The sequence below is a fragment of the Hirundo rustica genome, chromosome 15 (genome assembly GCF_015227805.2).
Source record: "Hirundo rustica isolate bHirRus1 chromosome 15, bHirRus1.pri.v3, whole genome shotgun sequence".
Classification (NCBI taxonomy): domain Eukaryota; kingdom Metazoa; phylum Chordata; class Aves; order Passeriformes; family Hirundinidae; genus Hirundo; species Hirundo rustica.
In genome coordinates this window covers 2,758,942-2,776,017 of record NC_053464.1, presented here as the reverse complement: position 1 = coordinate 2,776,017, position 17,076 = coordinate 2,758,942, and the positions used below count along the sequence as shown (strand labels likewise).

At 66.9% G+C, this 17,076-nt stretch overlaps 4 protein-coding genes across 10 annotated transcripts in view; 2 read left to right on the top strand and 2 right to left on the bottom strand.

Moving 5' to 3' along the window:
• Positions 1-1,554, top strand: part of AXIN1 (axin 1) — a 71,228-nt gene extending 69,674 nt beyond the window's left edge. Inside the window, exons 9-10 of one of the 2 annotated variants that reach the window (XM_040078802.2) lie at positions 167-334; positions 1,092-1,554. In XM_040078802.2, coding sequence (XP_039934736.1) covers positions 167-334; positions 1,092-1,218 — 295 coding nt within the window. In that variant the 3' untranslated portion in view covers positions 1,219-1,554. Of the gene's footprint in view, positions 1-163; positions 335-1,091 lie in introns of both variants that reach the window. The other variant, XM_040078801.2, reaches the window with a different exon arrangement.
• A 1,842-nt stretch (positions 1,555-3,396) lies between these two features.
• On the bottom strand, positions 3,397-6,789 carry PDIA2 (protein disulfide isomerase family A member 2). The gene is made up of 11 exons (XM_040078813.1): positions 6,411-6,789; positions 5,840-6,046; positions 5,397-5,530; positions 5,188-5,325; positions 4,998-5,114; positions 4,794-4,919; positions 4,521-4,715; positions 4,062-4,182; positions 3,769-3,950; positions 3,599-3,682; positions 3,397-3,477 (listed from the first exon to the last, which is right to left on the bottom strand). The coding sequence occupies exons 1-11, from the start codon at positions 6,643-6,645 to the stop codon at positions 3,397-3,399; spliced, it is 1,620 nt and encodes a 539-aa protein (XP_039934747.1). The 5' UTR covers positions 6,646-6,789.
• A 102-nt stretch (positions 6,790-6,891) lies between these two features.
• On the bottom strand, positions 6,892-10,708 carry ARHGDIG (Rho GDP dissociation inhibitor gamma). Of its 4 annotated transcripts, XM_040078836.2 has the most exons (6): positions 10,600-10,708; positions 9,307-9,492; positions 8,287-8,370; positions 8,126-8,202; positions 7,556-7,619; positions 6,892-7,452 (listed from the first exon to the last, which is right to left on the bottom strand). In XM_040078836.2, exons 1-6 carry the CDS (start codon positions 10,670-10,672, stop codon positions 7,253-7,255), a joined length of 684 nt encoding a protein of 227 aa, XP_039934770.1. In that variant the 5' UTR covers positions 10,673-10,708; the 3' UTR covers positions 6,892-7,252. The 4 variants fall into 4 exon arrangements, with proteins under 4 accessions (XP_039934770.1, XP_039934769.1, XP_058278537.1 ...); XM_040078835.2 differs by having other exon boundaries at positions 8,126-8,370; XM_058422554.1 differs by lacking the exon at positions 10,600-10,708 and having other exon boundaries at positions 9,307-10,503.
• Positions 10,709-11,538: 830 nt separating this feature from the next.
• On the top strand, positions 11,539-16,574 carry RGS11 (regulator of G protein signaling 11). 3 transcript variants are annotated; one of them, XM_040078815.1, is made up of 17 exons: positions 11,539-11,620; positions 12,448-12,544; positions 12,861-12,911; positions 12,997-13,103; positions 13,205-13,256; positions 13,337-13,395; positions 13,562-13,638; positions 13,753-13,834; positions 13,964-14,032; positions 14,681-14,704; positions 14,788-14,849; positions 15,055-15,168; positions 15,277-15,392; positions 15,721-15,808; positions 15,897-16,035; positions 16,100-16,182; positions 16,256-16,574. In XM_040078815.1, exons 1-17 carry the CDS (start codon positions 11,561-11,563, stop codon positions 16,380-16,382), a joined length of 1,407 nt encoding a protein of 468 aa, XP_039934749.1. In that variant the 5' UTR covers positions 11,539-11,560; the 3' UTR covers positions 16,383-16,574. The 3 variants fall into 3 exon arrangements, with proteins under 3 accessions (XP_039934749.1, XP_039934748.1, XP_039934751.1); XM_040078814.1 differs by having other exon boundaries at positions 14,675-14,704; XM_040078817.1 differs by lacking the exons at positions 11,539-11,620; positions 12,448-12,544; positions 12,997-13,103 and having other exon boundaries at positions 12,877-12,911; positions 14,675-14,704.
• The last annotated feature ends 502 nt before the right edge of the window (positions 16,575-17,076 follow it).

The following is a 17,076-nucleotide window of genomic DNA, read 5'->3' as shown; positions in this document are numbered from 1 at the left end:
CGGGCGTCTGCGTGCCAGGAGGGCTCCTGGTGGGAGCAGGCGATGCTCAGGGCCTGCACCTCATTTCCAGCGCTCCTCTCAGCCGGCAGCCCCGAGCCCTGCCTGGTACCCAGCACGACGGCTCTGAGCTGGCACTGAGCAGCTGCCCTGTGTCTCTGCACAGCAGGTTGAAGGCCCAGAAGAGGCCGGGCAGCGGCGCGTCCCAGCCCTGCGAGAACATCGTGGTCGCGTATTACTTCTGCGGGGAGCCCATCCCCTACCGCACCCTCGTCAAGGGGCGCGTGGTGACGCTGGGACAGTTCAAGGAGCTGCTGACCAAGAAAGGGAACTACAGGTAAGGGCTGCTCCCCGCCTGTGGGAAGCTGCCAGCGGCCATTGGTGACCCCTGGCAGATGGCGCTGCCAGGACGCAGCGGTGGTGTCCTCACAGAGGGGAGGGTTGGTGGAGGGGGGTCAGGAGAGCTTCCTCAGGGCATGCTGGGGTGGGGGTGTGGCAGCATGGCCAGGTTAGCAGGGGTGAGAGAGGTCGGGTGTTGTAGCAGGGATGTCCTTCGTCGTGGTTTGCACCTCCAACAGGAGCTGCTGAGCTGCCCTGAGCGTTCCTGGGCGGGTGCAGTCGGTGCTCAGTGATGCTGTGGGGATCCTCTAAATTCAGAGCTGTTTTTGCTCCTCTCAAAGTTCCCTTTGGTGAGGACAGGGAGGTTGGATCCTACCAGAGTCCCAAAGCAGTCAGACATGGGGCGTGGAGCCCTCCAAGCTCCTACTTCCAAGTAGAAGCTGCCATGGGAAAGCCTGCCTAGAAATGCTCCACCAACACAGGTGCCTCAGCCACTGCTTTTGGGAGAGCTGTGAATGGACTTGGGGCTCCTGACCGTGCTCTCATGGATCCTGACCACTTCTCATGGTCACTGTTGAGGGCAGGGGCAGGAGTGTGACCTCATTTCCCTCCATGTCTGGGGGAGTAGCTTCCTGTGCTCCAGGAGCTCAGAGCCATGGAAGGGCTGTACCCAGGTTTGGGGATCATGCTGCCCCATGACCATTCATCTGCTTTTTTTTCCTTCTCCCCCCTCCACATTTCTGGGTTTTTTTCAGGTATTACTTTAAGAAAGTGAGCGATGAGTTTGACTGTGGTGTGGTCTTCGAAGAGGTGCGGGAGGATGACACCATCCTGCCCATCTTCGAAGAGAAGATCATCGGGAAGGTGGAGAAGATTGATTAGGCTCCAGGGCAGCGAGGACAGGACTGTGAAGGACTCTGGGACCGGAGGAGAAGGCCTGGGGCGGACGCTGGCGGTGCTGCCACCACGGGCACCGGGCGAGCCCAGGGCAGAGAGCAGCGGCTCTGCTTTCCAGCACGGATCTGGGCAAGCTCCAGGATGCCGGTGGATGCCCTTTCACCCCACAAACCTGCCAGTGGGAGCCTGGGCTCCCTCTCCATACCGAATATAAGTGTAATGTAGCATTGTACAGTGCATTAGAAAGTGTAATATGACCTTGTTTACTAAAGCTGCATATTTTTGATATATTGTAATAAAAGGAAAATATTTCCAATGTCACAGTGCTCTTATGTAAATGTAAAACATACAGGTACTGCAGAACTCGCCCAAAGTGTACAGCCATCCATCAGACTCCGGCTTTCCCGGCACCCATGGCTGGCCCTGCAGTGCCACGGGGTAGAGCTGCCCTCACCCCACCAGCGTGGAAGGGGTGACCCTGTTCCAAAGGGGCTCTGAAGATCATGGAGCCGTTTGGAAGGAGTCATCTGTGGCCTCCGTGGCAGGCTCGGCTGCTGGACATGGTAGGAGGGTGTTCTTTTCTCCTCCTGAGCTTCCTTGCAACCGAGTGAATCCCCGAGGGACAGAAGGGTCGGTGCCTGTCGGGACTGGGGGCTTCCCGCAGAGCGAGGGCCAGCCCAGAGCCAGGGTGGCAGGCTGGGTGCTGGCATCCCACAGCCTGCACACTCCAGTGTGTCCCTGTGTCCCCGTGGAGAAGGGATTGCTTCCCAGGAAGGTGCTGCCGTTCTGCAGAGGCCTGGCTCCTGTGTGCCTGGTGCAGACGTGCCCAGACCCCTGGGCCAAGCTCCAGCTTTGGGCAGGGCTCTCTTTAGGAGAGCCATAATGGGGCGGGAACTGAGATTAAAGACAAAATGTGTCTCTTTTTGAGTCCTGCATCCTTTGTCAGCTCCTGTGTCTCAGGGGGGGCAGCAGGGCACTGCACCAGGGGGGGTGTTGGTGCCAGTTTGTGGCTCATGCAGGGCCAGCAGGCAGCCCTGGAAGCCTCCTGGGCTTACTCGGCCCCAAGGAAGCTGGGGTTGTGCCAGTGCTCCCCTCACCCTGCCCTCGCCCAGCCAGGCCCTGCAGCTGCAGCACGGCTCCGTGCCAGCTCCTTCAGGGAGCCCTCGCCCGCCCGCACAAACGGGGGCGGCCCCGAAGCCCGGGGGACCCGCGGTGGCGCTGGCCCTGCTCAGAGCCTCGCCGGGATCCGCTGCGCCTGCTGTACGTCACCGAGTGCCTTTAAAACGCCCTTCTGGACTTGCCTAATGCACTGTGTGAAGTCCAGCAAATTCTGCCAATGTTTTCAGCCCGGGAACAGAGTTACGAGGGGTTTTACTCCTTGTTTTCTGAAGTTCTGGTGGTGGTGTGTCTGGTGAGGTTGTTGGCGTGCCCGGGATTTCTGTCTCCCCCTTTTTTTGGGGGGTCCCTGTAAATATGTACAGCGGCCATGCAGCCTCGGCATTTCCTTCTGCGTTCTCATGTGCTGACTTGTACAATGATCTTTTCAAAGGTACTTGGATAAAATGAAATAAAACCCCACATCCCACTGCCTGCTGCTTTTTTTCCTTCCCTGTGGAGCAGACCCGGGCCCTCAGCAGCCTTTGGGATGGACAGAGGACGGGGCAGGTCTGGTGGAGGGTCTGGGCACAGGGCAGGGCTGGGGCTGCACTGGGCTCCCTGGAGGGTGGCTGAGCATGTCCTGGCCCCGGAGGACAACATGTTGGCCCTGAAGGAATGGCTCAGAGAGAGGAGCCGCTGCTGGAGTTTTCAGAGGCTATAAGCCAGGCTTACATGCCTGTAGAACCCCATGTTGTCTGCCTTAGCTGTGACAGCAGCTCCTGGGGATTCCCAGGGTCTGATACGTCGTGAAGGAGAGACCCCAGCTGATCCCCCATCACCTGAACCCCGCCAGTGCAGCACGAGGGCAGCATCGAGAGCTCCTTGGCCACCTGGTGCCGTGACAGGGTTGCCAGGATCGGTGCTATGGCACAGCTGCCCCCGGGGGACAGGGGCCCTGCTGTGTCCCCAAGAGAGGTGAGTGCTCCCAGCACATGGAGACAGACACAGACCAGAGCCCACATTGTTTCCAGGTGGTTTATAGCACATGCCTGAGTGGGGCAGGGCTCACAACTCATCCCGGGATTCGTCTGTCTGCGGCGCACTCGGATCCTCCTTGCCCGTGCTGTTCCCGGGGGTCTTGGTCACCTGGAGAAGGCAGCAGTGAGGCATGGATGGACACACGCTCCCTGCCTGGCCCTGGCCCTGTCCCCATCCTGCAGGATCCATCCCCTCACCCAGCAGGGGGCTGTCCCCTGACCTCACTCACCGGAGGCTCCTCAGGCAGCGTCCCGCCGTTTTCCAGGAACTTGGAGAAGGTCTCCACATCTCGGCTGCTCTTAAACTCAACCATCTGAACCGTGGGAGCAGAGGGTGCTGAGGGTGCCACCGTCCGTCCCCCGGGTGCTGTGTGGTGACCCCGCAGGTGCCCACGCCTACCTTCCTGCCCGGCCCTGCGGGGAAGTAGTGCAGCGTGGGGTATCCGTGGATGGTGATGTTCTCCAGCTCGTTGGCCGTGGAGTCCATCTCGGCGATGACGATGTCCTCGCGGTCCTTGTAGCGCTCGGCCAGCTCCTCCCAGGCGGCCGCCATGGCCTGGCAGTGGGGGCACCACGGCGCGTCTGTGGGACGGGTACATTGGCAAGGGGTCTGTGACAGGGCTGGGGCTGTCGGGGGGGAGCTGAGCCCCATGGCAGAGCTCAGGGAGGGCCATGGGTGGCCCCGGCACTTACAGAACTTGACAAAGACGTTCTTGGTCTCATCGAATGCCACCTGCTCGAAGGTCTTCCCCACCAGGACTTTAACGGGCCGCGTGTCCCAGTCCTCAGGGGGCTCTGCACTCAGCAGGTGAGGCTGTGGGGACAGTCAGGGCAGCCACAGCCTGGGCTGAGCAGTGCCAGAGGCCCGTAGGGCACAGTGCAGGATGGGCCAGGGGTTATGTTCCTGTGCCGTCTTTTGGACCACATCTTCCCCTCTGCTGCCATCCCAGCTCTGTGTCTCCATGGTAGCGGTCTCCTGCCCCCCTTGCCCATAACAAATCCCCAGATCCTCAAGCCTGGCAGCAGGAATATCAGCAGATCCCTGATGTTCACCGCACAACCATCATCCTTTAGGCTTCCGAGCCAACAGCCCATCTCTCACCATGGGGCAGAATCCATGGGTACTGGCTGGCACCGTGCTGCACCCCTCACCTTCACCTTGCCGTCCAGCACCCCCTGGATGAAGGTGCGAATGGCCGAATCCGAGAAGTTGTCCTGCTCCATCTGGTACTTGCGGTTGTTCTCCATTTTCACCAGGCGCAGCGTGGGGGCATCGGCAGCGGTCATGCCAAAGAAGGACAGGACGTCGGCGCCGTGCCCGGTTACATCCACCACCACGAAGAGCACCTGGGCAGGGAACGGGGGACACTGAGGCTGGCGAGTCCCAAAGCCACCCTCCATGTCCCTGCCATGGGGCCACCTCACCTCACCCCGGAAGCCCCCGGCAGCTGCCCTGAAGCCGTCCCGCAGGGAGAGCTGCTCCGGTGAGGACTTGTTGAGGAAGAGCAGCATGTGATGGGGGATCTTGGCGCTGAAGATCTGGTTGGACGTCTGGGGAGGGAGAGGAGGATGAGAACAGGACAGCCACGGCCCTCACGGGACAGCGGCAGGGCCGGGGACGGGCTGTACCTCGTTGGTGAACTCCATCACCAGCTGCAGGCTGTGGACGCGGAGCAGCCGGGTGAGCTCGGCCGTGTCCAGCCCCCGTGCCGGGTCCACAGGGAAGTTCGTCTGTCTCTCATCAAACTGCCAGGGCAGGGGCCTGTGAGGGCTGAGGGGAGGACAGGATGGCCCCACCACCCCCCTGCCACTCCCTCACCTTTTTGAACAGGCAGACGGTGTCAGCTGACAGCCCGTACGCCTGGAAGAGCTCAGCGGCCTCTGCCACACCGAACGTCACGTCCACCATCTCGGCAGCCACCTCCAAGAACGCCCGCGCTGCCTCACCGCTCAGGTCCTGCACAGCCACCCGTCAGTGCCACGGCCACGGCCACGGCCACGGACCAGCCCCGACCCGCCCCAGCCCACCTTGAAGAAGCCAACGACCACCAAGTCCTGGGAGTCGATGAAGGCAGCGATGGTGTCGGGGTCCTGCAGCAGCGTGGCGCTGGGGCCGGCCCGGCGCCGCATCCAGCGCACGATGCCCTGGCTGTCCATGCGGCCTGGCGCACACAGCGGCACCCCGATGTCACCTGACACCCCTCTCCAGGATGCCACCCCTCCCTGTGCCACCAACCTCAGCCACCTGCCACCAGCGCCGTGGCACTGCCCGCCGTCGTCACCTCATACATCGCGCTGTCACCCGTCCATTGTCCCCACCAGGACATTGCCACCCCTCTCACCATCGCCACCCTGTGACCCCCACAAAAACAGTGCCACCCTCGACCGTCATCCCCTGCCACCCGCCCCAGCCCCATGGCAGTGTCCCCTTCGATGGGTGCCAGGGCCCCTGCGTGGCGCCGCAGCCCTACCGGTGTATGCCAGGGGGTGGGTGCGGTTGCCGTCACGGAAGAGCTTGAGCGTGGGGTAGGAGGTGATGCCAAACTCAGTGGCCAGGGCTGTCTGTGCCGTGGCATCCACCTTGCCCAGCCGGGCTGGGCTGGACTCATTCCTCAGCTCAGCGGCTGCCTGGGCAAAGGAGGGAGCCAGCCGCTGGCAGTGCCCACACCACGGCGCGTCTGTGGGTAGGGGACAGCGTTGACAATGGGGACAGGTGTGGGGACAGCCCAATGGCTGTGTGAGCCCAAGGGGCCCCAGCTTGTGCCCCTGTCCCCCACCCACACCACGTGTCCCTGTCCTGTGTCCCACGCCCGTGCTACGCACCGCTCACCCCTGTGTCCCTGCTCCATGTGTCTGTCCCCATCCCACGCTCTGTGGCATGGCCTGTCCCTCTGTCCCACAGCCTTGCCCCTGCCCACCCCGCTACCCTCCTCCTGTACCTGCGTCCATGTCCATGTTCTTCCCACGGCCGCTGCCCCCGGCCACTGCCCCCGACCCCAGAGCTGCCCCTGCCCACGCCCTGCCCGCAGTGGGGGCACTCACAGAACTCCACCAGCAGCAGCTGGTGTTCGCTCAGGGCGCGGGCAAAGTTGTGCTCATGGAGCACCAGGACATTGTCCTCCTCCTTGATCTCATCTGAGAGCACTTCATCCTCTTTCTTCTCCTTTTCCTGCTCTTCTATCACCTCTCCGTCCTTATCCTCGCCCCCCAAAGCCGGGCCCAGCCAGGCCAGCGACAGCACCAGCAGCCAAACCAGCCGGGACCCGCAGCCGCGCATGGTGCCGGCGCTGAAGATGTTGTCCAGGGAGGAGGACGAAGATAAGGGACCTGGGGGCGGGTTGTGCCGCTCCCCTGGGGCTCGTGGCCCTCCGCTACTGGCTGCCCGGCCCCGCCGATAAGGCAGCGGGACCAGGTGGCCGTTTTCCAGACGCTCCGTCGCCGCAGGGAAACCTGGCCCCGCCGGCGGGATGGGGACAGGGAGCAGGGGACGGGCACAGGCGGTGGGGGCACAGACACACCAGTAAGAGACCAGTCTGTAGGGTTTAATGGCGATGGAAGAGCGCAGCCTGCGAGCGGGCGGGTGCCGGACGCGGCACCACCACGGCAGGGTCACAGCCCCGGCCCCAGCGGCGGGGACGCCGTGAGGACCAGGCGGGCGTCGATATTAAAAAAAAAAAAAAAAAAAAAAAAAAAAAAAAAAAAAAAAAAAGCAATTAAAAATAACTTTGGTTGCGAAGACCACGACCACGGGCTCTCACTCGCTAAGGGACCCCCCTCAACCCTTCAGGCGACTGGGGCAAGCGCGGCGGTGCCGGCGAGGGGTCCCCGGGATGGCGGCACCGCGTCCCCGAGCTGGCGGGGGGAGCCGGGGTGCGGGGCGGGGGTCAGTCCTCCCAAGCCTTCTTTATGCAGAGGCCCCACTCCCAGGAGAGGTGCTCCGTCCTGTCGTCGTCGGTGACGAGGGAGCGGACGCGGTAGGAGCCCCGTGCCAGCCATCCCCGCGGCGCCTCCTCCGCCGGCGTCACCACCTCGTACTCCTCGGCCCGCGGCGCGTAGCTGCCCACCATGAAAACGTCGCGATCCACTGGGCCAGGAGGGGACAGGACAGGACAGGAGGGACGGGTGAGCGGGGCCAGGGTAGCGCCGGGGCCCCGCAGCCCCGAGCCCCAGCCCCCAGCCCCACTCACCGGGCCGGCCCCGGCGGTAGGTGAGGTGCAGGCACCGCAGCCCGCAGACGATCTCCCTGTTCACCTGCGGGCAGAAGGCAGCCGGGGCTTGGGGGCTGCCCCATGGCATGGGGGCTCCTGGAATCCTGACATCCACCTCCTCCGGGCTCCAGCACCGTCAAAGGTGGCAGAGACTCCAAGAGGGGCAGGGACTCGGAGATGGCAGGGATCCCCCTCAGGAGGGGCAGGGACCTCTAGGAAACCCTGGGATGGTCAGCATTGCTGGGATCTCTGGGAGAAGCAAGGATTCTGGGGTGGCAGGAACCATGGGGTGGCAGGAACCATGGGGACAGCAAGGACCCCCAGGGTGGCAGAGGCTGGGGAACTCAGGGTGGGCAGAGACCCCCAGAGGGGCACAGACCCCAGGGGTAAAGGGTGGAAGCAGATGTCCCGAGGCAGGGGCCCATGGGTGGCAAGAGGGACCCTGTGGGGCGGGCTCCCGAGGTAACAAGGACCCCTTGGGGTAGGGACCCCGTGGTGTGGGGGCAGCAGGGCCGTGCCCAGCCAGGGGGCACCACGCACTCGCCTCACCTTGAAGGACACCTTCACCCTGTAATCCACCCCTTCCTTCAGCACAAAGGCCCGGCCTCTCAGCTCCTCCAGGTCTCCTGCACAGGCAGATGATCCATCAGCTTGGTATCCCTTCCTCCTCCTCCTCCTCCCCCTGCTCCCCCAGGTGTCCCCAGGCTCACCTGTCAGGTCCATGGTGATGGGCCCCGGCGCCTGCTCACACATCAGTGTCAGCTTTGTCACCTGCACGTTGGGCACGCTGGCATCTAGGGACAACAGCAGCAGGGCCCAGACCTTACCCACCATGTCCATCAATCACCTCCACCCCAGCGAGCCCAGGGGCTGCCCAGGGCCCTGGAATGGCAGGAAGGGCCACGGCGTCCGTGGAGGTGTTAAAGCAAGCGAATGCCAGGCAGGCACAGGAGAGCAGGGGCATCTCAGGTCACCCCATCACTGGCATCGGAGCCTTTTGGGGTAAGATCACATTTAAAGGACCCGGACACGGGCGTTTCCCAGGGTGTACCATTCCCTGCCTCAGGAGCAGAACAAGGAGAAGCAGAGGAGGAGGATGCAGCACATGCAACCAAGGCATCCCTTGAGGTGGGCACTGGTCTCATTCACCCCACCAGCCCAACCTACAGCTTTCACACATCCCACGGTGCCCCCCTCACGCACCCCACTGCTTTGCAAGCCCCCCCCTTCGTCCCAGTTTGCATCCTCCCCCATGCGTTCATGGACGGACCCCGGGGCGCTGGGCCCTGGAGCACCCCAGGGACCCCCAGTGCAGGCCAGCACCAGCCTGGGGGCGGCTGTGGGGGCCATGGAGAGCGGGGGCACCGTCTGGTCACGGGCAGCCGTGCTACCCCGGTGTCGCTCCCCCCGCCCCGCCGTTCTCTCCTCTCCGTCATCCCCATGAATTTCCCGGTTCCCTGTAGCCGTTCCTATGGAAACTGCGGCGGTGATCCCGTAACCACGGCAACCGGGGTCCCCGGGCACCGGCGCTCTGTCGGCAGGGATGCCGGGGTCCCTGCGCGGGTGGGGCGCACAGGCAGCACCCACGGGCGATTCCAGCCGGGATGCGCCCTCCCTGCCGGGGATGCCCCACGGGACGCCCCCTGCTCGAGCGCGCCCGAGCTCCCTGCGCCCGCTGGGGCTGCACCTCCCGGCCGGGCTGCCCAACCCCGACCTGAGCCGTGCCTTACCCACGGCAGCAGGGATGGCACCCAGCAGCGCCTGCTTGTACTTCCGCAGGCTCTCGTCCCCTGGGTCCAGCTCCTGGATCTCCTGCAGGCTCTTCTTCTCCGGCGTCTTGTACGCCAGGGCCACGTCGGCATCCTCCTCCTCCTCCTCCAGCGATAGCGTCACCCCCTCCTTGTCAGCCATGATGTCTGCGGGGGACAGGCGGTGGCAGCTCCGGGGACACCCCGGGGGACGCCCCCCGACACGAAGGCAAGGGTGGGCAGGGGGTGGCCGGGCTGGGACATGGGAAATCCTCGTGGGGACGCCGAGTTGTTCCCCTGCTCGGAGCCGTGGGAAGGCTGCCAGGCCCGGTGTCCCCGGGGCCTGGTGGCACAGCTGAGACCAGGGGTGATGCCGCCGGCTGCATTTCCGCACGGTCATGGAGCAAGGCGAGCTGGTGCCTTGGCGGTGAGCTCGGTCTGAGGGGTGCTTGCAGACCCCTCCAGTCTCAGGCCCCCTCCGTGTCACCCGGAGAATCCTTGTCACAGCCCTGCGACCCCCTCCAACCCCATTGGGCAACCTCCAGCCCCATCTCCCACCCCAAACCCAAACCAGCAGCAGCTGCAGGGCAAAAAGGCGTCACTGGGATGGTGCTCCGGTGGCTCTGGTGCTGCCAGGCTGCTGGGGACACAGGCGTGGGTGATGTCCCCACAGTCCCTGTGACTCCCTGCCCACTGCATCAACCCCCAACTCCTGTGAATGCGAGCACTGAGCTCCCCAAAGCCCCTGGAACCCGATCCCTGGGGACAAGCCGGGAGCACAGCATGGGGCAGAGGAGAGTGCCTGCGCTCAGCCCCACGGCGGCAGAGCCAAAAGTGCAGGGCCACAGGGCCAAGATGTGGGTCCCAGGGCAGCGGCGGTGATGGGGACACAGCGGTGGCCCTGCTGCCCCTCTGGGCCCCCCACTAAGGCCCTGCCCCTCGGCTCTCACGACAGCACAGGGGCACTCCCAGCCCAGGGATGCACCCACCTGGGGACTCGCTGGCTGCCCCCGGCCGGCAGGGCAGGGTGGGATCCGCCGGCTGCCACCCGCCGGGTGCCACGGGCTGCGGGGCGGCAGGGGGACAGCGGGGGTCTCCCCCATGGGACGCACCCGTTCCCCCCGGGCCGGGGGCGATGCTCACTGACGGATGCACCGGGTGCCCGGGGGATGCTCACCTGTTGGGGACTCGGAGTGATGCTCGCCCTCCCTCCCTCCCTCCCTCCCTCCCTGCCCGGGGCAATGCCCCCCGCCGCCCCCGGCCGCCGCCGCTCACCTCGGTAGCACAGCGCCAGCCAGAGCAGCTCCAGCAGCTGCCCGCCGGCCTCGCACACGTCCAGGCCGAGCATGGCCGGGCCGTGCCGGGCCCGCCGCCCCCGGGGCCGGGCGGGGCGGCCGCTGGCGGGGCCCGGGGCGCGGCTCTGCCGGTGCCGGCGGCTCCTCCCGCCCGCTGCCGCCGCGCTCGGCGGTGCCGGCTGCTCCCGAGCGCTCCCCGCTGCGCTTCCCGGCGCTGCCCGGCGCGGCCCGGCGGGGCGGCGGCGGCTCCCGCAGACGCGGCGGCTCCGCTGCCCCCCCCCGCCCCCCCCCCCCCCTCGGCGGCTCCAGCCCCGCCGCTCGTGGGCGGCGAGACTGCAGTGAGCTCATCGCCGGGCGCGCCCGCCCCGCGCTGCCCGCACCCCGAGAGCCTCCTGCCCGTCCCCTCAGCGCGCCGCCTGCATCCCAGGAGCATCCTCTGTGTCCCCTCACTGCACCGCCTGAATCCCAGGAGCATCCTCCGTGTCCCCACAGTGCGCTGCCCACGCCATGGCCGCACTCCCGCATCCTGCCGAGCACCTTGTTCACAGCGCCCGCACCGTGACCGCGCTGCCCGCAGCCCCGCACGCCGCCGGCACATTGTCCACCCTGCCCGCGGGCCGCCAGCATCTTTCCCGTAGCCTCAAAGCACCGCCCGCGCCCTGCCCGCGCCCTGCCCGCGCCCGGCCCCGCCGCCATCCACCAGCCACAGCGGGGTTTCCCCTCCCGAGCTCCGGCTCAGCCAGGGCACCCCCGGCCCCGGGAGGAGGATCCGGGAGTGCCGAGGGTCCCACGGGCAGGGGGCAGATTGACCCCGGGGGTCGGGGCCGGGTCTGGGGCACCCGGTGGAGGCGGCGGCAGCCGCGGGGGGGGCAGCGGGGCGGGCCCGGGCGGGGCCGGGGCGGGTTCGGGCGCAGAGGAGCGGCGCGGGGCGAGCACCCGCGATGACCATCGACGGCCCCCGCGGCCGGCACCCCCGCCTCCAGATGCCCTGTCTGAGCAAGGTGAGCGACACCGGCACCCGCAGCAGCCCCCGCACCGGGGCCGGGCACTAGCAGGGTGGAAACCGGGCACCGGCAACGTGGGGAGCGGGCACAGCGGGCGCCGGCTCTAGAGACCATGGGGATCAGGCAGCGGCATCGTGGGGAGGGGGTACCGAGGGCACCGGGCACCGGCACCGTGCGGACCGGGCACCGGGCGCTGGGACTGTGAAGGCTGGGGCACGGCCCCGTGCGGACTGGGCACGGGGCGCTGTGACAGGCACTGGGGACAGACACTGACACTGCGCCGGGTTCCGCGGGCATCGGGGGCGGCGCGGGCATGGGATAGCCGGGGACCGGGGATCGGCACCATCCAGCGTACCCGGGACAGCGGGCACCGCCACGGGGCACCGGGAACCGCCCCACGAGGGAATACCCACGGGCAGCGCCCCGGAACTGCGCGCTGTGCTCCCCCACTCCGAGCTGGGGTGCTGCCACAGCCTCCGCAGAGCTCACTGCCCAAAACCGGAGTTCCCCGGGCCGGAGATGCCCGGAGGATGAGCGTCTGCTGCTCCAGCATCACACGCTCGCCCGGCTGCTGGGTGCTTGGGTCAGGTTGTGCCACGCCAGGCTGTCCCTGGGCTGGGCACGAGGTGCTTCGGGTCACTGCGGGGCTCCAGGCTGTCCCCAGGCTGTGCACCGGGTGTGCACTGCGTGCCCCTGTCGGGTTGTGGGGACCCGGGCTGTGCCCAGGTCGCGGAGTGCTCGGGGTCACAGAGAGGGGACCCAGGCTGTGCCCAGGCCCGGTGCCGCCGTCGCGGGGCTGAGCACAGCGGTTCCTTGCCCGGCAGATGGAGCGGATGATCGTCAGCATGCAGGACCCCGACATGGGCATCAAGATGAGGAATCAGCGCTTGCTCATCACCGTCATCCCCCACGCCATGACAGGTGGGTCCCCGCGATGGGTGCCCCGCCAGGCTCGTGGGGAGGGCGTGTGGGAGCTCCCCGGGTGTCCCCAGCCCTGCGGCAGCGCCCACGCCGGGCCCCGCGCCGCCGCTCTCCCCGCACCCCGGTGCTCAGAGCCGCAGCTGGGATCAATTATGCATCGGCTGCGCGGGGCGGGCGCTCGCACCCCCGGCAGGGCCCCGTCACCCTGCGTGACCCCTGGCGCTGCCAGGCCGTGCCAGGTGCCCCAGCCGAGAACCTCACCGCGTCCGGTCTGGGGGACCCCACTGCACCCCACTAACGCAGCCTCTGTCCCCAGGGAACGACATCGTGGAGTGGCTCATCCAGAAGTACGGCATCTCCGAGGAAGGTGAGCGCCCTGGCACGGGGAGCGGGCACCGGGGGTGCAGCTGGGGCCGCCGAGCCTCCACGCAGCCCCCAATCCCGTCCCGCAGAGTCGCTGCACCTCGGCAACCTCATCGTGAAGCACGGCTACATCTACCCGCTCAGAGACCCGCGCAGCCTGGTGCTGCGGGCCGATGAGTCGCCCTATCGCTTCCAGGTACGGCCGCCCGGGGCACGGCACAGCCCCAGCGCCGGGGCTGCCCCGGCTGGGCACCGCCGCGCCCCACGGCGGCTCCTCAGCCTCTTCCTCCCGCACAGACCCCCTATTTCTGGACCAGCACCAAGTGGCCGGCCACGGAGCTGGACTACGGTAGGTTCCGCCGCGCCGCCCGCACCGACACGGGCCGCGACCCCTGCCCAGCCCCCTGAGCGCCGCCGCTTCTCTTGCAGCCATTTACCTGGCCAAGAAGAACATCCGCAAGCAGGGTGACCTGATCGAACACGAGAAGGTGAGCGCTGCCCTCCTCACCCCCGTGCTGGAGCGGCGGAGGCTGGGCTCACGCAGGAGCGGGGGCTCTCCCCTGGCGGGGGCACCGGCTCCTCTGCGCTGGAGCGGCAGCAGGACCCGGAGCCAGGTAAGGGGACAGGCTCCGCACCGCGCCTGTCGCTCCCCAGGACAACTACAACCTCCTGCACAAGAGGATCAACCACACGTGGGACTTCGTGGTGATGCAGGCGCGGGAGCAGCTCCGGTGAGTGCGGGCACGGCCGGCACCGCTGCGCCCCGGGGAGCGGCCGGGATGGAGCACCCCTGGGTGCCGGGCAGGCAGGGTGCCAGCACCTCCCCGCTGCCTCTGCACGGCCAGGGCGGCCAAGCAGCGGCGCAAGGGCGACCGCATCGTCATCGACTGCCAGGAACAGGCGTACTGGCTCGTCAACCGGCCCCCGGTGAGCGCGGGGCGGGAGGGACGGGCAGGACGGGGCGGCCCTGGCACCACTCACAGCCCCGGGCCGGGCAGCTGGGCTGGGAGGCGCGGGGGGGTCCCCCCAGACCCCAGCACGATGCTCTCGTTGCAGCCAGGAGCCCCCAACGTGCTGGAGCAGGGTCCCGAGCGCAGGAACTGCCACACCACCCGTGTCCAGCTGGTGAGTGGGGGTGTCCAGGCACCCCTGGGGCTGCCAGCGGGCACAGGGCACACCCAGTGCCTGTGCCGGGGTGTGGAGCTGCCCCGGTGGGTGCCCGTCCATCTCAGCCCAGGCTGTGCCCACCTTTTGGGGTGAGGGGTGAGCCCCAGCTCTGCTGACATCCGTGTGTCCCCCACTCGAGCATGGGGAGTCCGTGTGTTTGTCCTTGCACCCACCACCCCTCTGTGCCAGCACCCCTGATCCCTGTGCTGCAGGGAGCCCTGGCACCCTGGGGTGCCAGCAGCAGCCACCAAGCCCTTCCTTGTGTTGTGTCCCCGCTAACGCTGCCCCAGCACCTCCAGGCCATTCTCACTAACCGCCCGCTTTCTCTTCTCTGCGCCGTGTGCCGTGTGCTCTGCCCACGTAAGTGTCACTAACCCAGGGCTGGTGTCGCACTGGGGTGTGGAGGGGGGAAGCCAGGGTTCATTCCACGGGCTGTGCTGGCTGAGCCAGGGGGGCTGGGGGAATGAGGCTGGAGGCCACAGGGACGGGCTACAGAGTCCCGGGGTGGGAGACTGGGTGCCTGGATTGTCCAGGGCGACAGTGGCAGGACAATGTCCCGGCCCCACCGCGCCCTCACCCAGGCCCACGCGTCTCTTGCAGACCAAGAACATGGATTACTACAAGCGAGAGGTGAGTGAGGTGAGGGGTGGGGGCAGCTCCTGGGGGGCACGAGCTGCCAGGCACCCCAACATCTCCCCTGCGCCCGGCCCCAGATCGAGTACTGCAGGAAGGCCATGGCCAGGACCAGGGTGAAGTCCTCCATCTGCCTTGAGGGGTGAGTGGCAGCGGCTGCCCCAGGCACGGGCTGGGTCCCTGTCGGGGTGACGGGAGCACTCGCAGCCCAGCTGCACCACAGTCCTCAGCAGGGGGTGGAGCTGAGGCTCTGAACAGCTCGGGCACGTCCCCACCGCGTCCCCATCGCGTCCCCATGGCGCCGGGGGTTGGTGGCCCTGGTCGCCTCCAGCCACCATTCGTGGCAGGTACATCAAGTTCAACGAGCAGTACGTGCCCCACGACCCCATCATGTCCGGCTGCCTGCCCAGCAACCCCTGGATCACGGATGACACCACCTACTGGGCCATGAATGCCCCCACGTAAGTGCCCCAGCCCCAGGCCCCCCAGAACCCCAACCCTCAGGACAGGGTTGTGGGGTCATGGTGGCTGCCATGGGCCGCCAGCCCCAACGCCGCTGTCACCCACAGAGTGACGACCCCCACGAAGCTGCGCGTGGAGCGCTGGGGCTTCAACTTCAGCGAGCTCATCAACGACCCCCTGGGCCGGGCACAGTTCCTCGAATTCCTCAAGAAGGAGTTCAGTGGTGAGCGGCCCCAGCCCCAGCACACCGCTCTGTCTTGGCAGCCCAGAGGCACCGCTCTGACCCCGCACTGCCAAACCCACCATGTCCCAGTAGTGCCTAATCCAGTGTCCAGTCCCAGCACCACCAAACCAACCCATTACTGTGTCCTGGCATTCCTCAGCCCACAGCCACATCCCAGTACCTCCCAGCTATTCTGCCCCAATTTCCCTGGTTCCACTGTCCCATGTCCCACGGGGACACATGCCCAGCCACGATGGCTTTTGGGGATTGCCCATGAGAGGTGCCCAGTGCTGTGTCCCCATTCCCAGCACCGTGTCCCCCTCCCCAGCTGAGAACCTGAGCTTCTGGGAGGCATGTGAGGAGCTGCGCTACGGGGAGCAGTCCCGCATCGCCGAGATCGTGGACTCCATCTACCAGTGAGTGCCAGTTTGAGGGTTTAGGAGGGGAGTGTTGGGGTGGTCAGGCCATCAGGATGCTCTGTCACCGCCCTCCGTGACTCCCCAGGCAGTTCCTGGCTCCCGGGGCCACGCGCTGGGTGAACATCGACAGCAAGACGATGGAGCGAACGCTGGAGGGCATCAAGACGCCCCATCGCTACGTGATGGACGATGCCCAGATGCACATCTACATGCTGATGAAGAAGGTGGGTGAGGGCGGGGCTGGGCAGTGCCGGGCTGGGCAGGATCCTGACCTCTCTGCTCGCCCAGGACTCCTACCCACGGTTCCTCAAGTCGGACCTCTACAAGAACCTGCTGGCCGAGGCCGTCATTCCCCCGGAGACCAAGAAGCGGTGAGGGCAGGGGCCGTCCCCGGGGGTCCACCTGGGGTGGCCCCCGCCGCTTCTGACCCCGTTCTTCCCACAGGGTCTTCCCCTTCATGCGCAAACAGCGGCATTCCAGCCCCAGCCCGGCCCTGCTCCTGCCCGCGGGCGAGGCCGAGGAGAGGATCAGGAGCCCTTCCACCGCTCCGGTCCCCGAGGAGGAGAGCTGAGAGCCGCAGCCCCTGACCCAGCACGCCCAGCCCTTGCCGGCAGTAGCACTGAAGGAGAGAAGCCATATTCCCCCCAGGCCCCCGGAGCCAGGCTGACCCCTCGCAGCCCCCGCTCACATCCCCACACCCTCCTCTCCCTCGGGGAAGCCGCACCCAGCCGGCCTGGTGCGGGGTCACCCCCTTCCCACCCACCCGGGCAAGAGACAGTAAAACCCCCTTGGGGAAACGCGGCGGCTCCCGTGGTTTTTGGGGACGGGGCCAGGGTGGCATTGGCGCGTGGGAGGTGCACCAAGTGCTGTCCAGGCTGGATTGTGACCCTGGCCCGGGAGGGGACCGGACCCCCAGACGTGTGTGGCACAGCCAGCACCCAGGGATCTGCTTGCTCCGAGGGGCAGCACCAGGCTGGCACGGCTGAGCCGGCACTCGGGCGTGCCAGGCGTGCCACCTCCACACTGGGAGGGACAAAAAGACCTCTGGAACGGGGCTGGAGCGGCAGGGTCCTTGGGCTGGCAGGGACACCGGGAGCGGGGCTGGAGCGGCACGGCCCGTGGGCTGGCAGGGACACCGGGAGCGGGGCTGGAGCGGCACGGCCCGTGGGCTGGCAGGGACACCGGGAGCGGGGCTGGAGCGGCACGGCCCTTGGGCTGGCAGGGACACCGGGAGCGGGGCTGGAGCGGCACGGCCCTTGGGCTGG

What these genes read in the sequence shown, in the direction of transcription:
- ARHGDIG (XM_040078833.2), bottom strand. Translation starts at nt 9,724, where the DNA reads ATGACCGTGCGGAAATGCAGCCGGCGGCATCACCCCTGGTCTCAGCTG. An exon ending in GGGTGAAGGTGTCCTTCAAG is followed by an intron (nt 7,620 to 8,125) that starts GTGAGGCGAGTG and finishes TTCTGCCCGCAG; the next exon opens with GTGAACAGGGAGATCGTCTG. An exon ending in CTACCGCCGGGGCCGGCCCG is followed by an intron (nt 7,453 to 7,555) that starts GTGAGTGGGGCT and finishes CTCCTGGCCCAG; the next exon opens with TGGATCGCGACGTTTTCATG.
- RGS11 (XM_040078814.1), top strand. Translation starts at nt 11,561, where the DNA reads ATGACCATCGACGGCCCCCGCGGCCGGCACCCCCGCCTCCAGATGCCC. An exon ending in CAGGCGCGGGAGCAGCTCCG is followed by an intron (nt 13,639 to 13,752) that starts GTGAGTGCGGGC and finishes CTGCACGGCCAG; the next exon opens with GGCGGCCAAGCAGCGGCGCA. An exon ending in TCCTCCATCTGCCTTGAGGG is followed by an intron (nt 14,850 to 15,054) that starts GTGAGTGGCAGC and finishes CATTCGTGGCAG; the next exon opens with GTACATCAAGTTCAACGAGC.
- PDIA2 (XM_040078813.1), bottom strand. Translation starts at nt 6,645, where the DNA reads ATGCGCGGCTGCGGGTCCCGGCTGGTTTGGCTGCTGGTGCTGTCGCTG. An exon ending in CCACCCCCTGGCATACACCG is followed by an intron (nt 5,531 to 5,839) that starts GTAGGGCTGCGG and finishes TGTGTGCGCCAG; the next exon opens with GCCGCATGGACAGCCAGGGC. An exon ending in CGCTGCCTGAGGAGCCTCCG is followed by an intron (nt 3,478 to 3,598) that starts GTGAGTGAGGTC and finishes TGCCTTCTCCAG; the next exon opens with GTGACCAAGACCCCCGGGAA.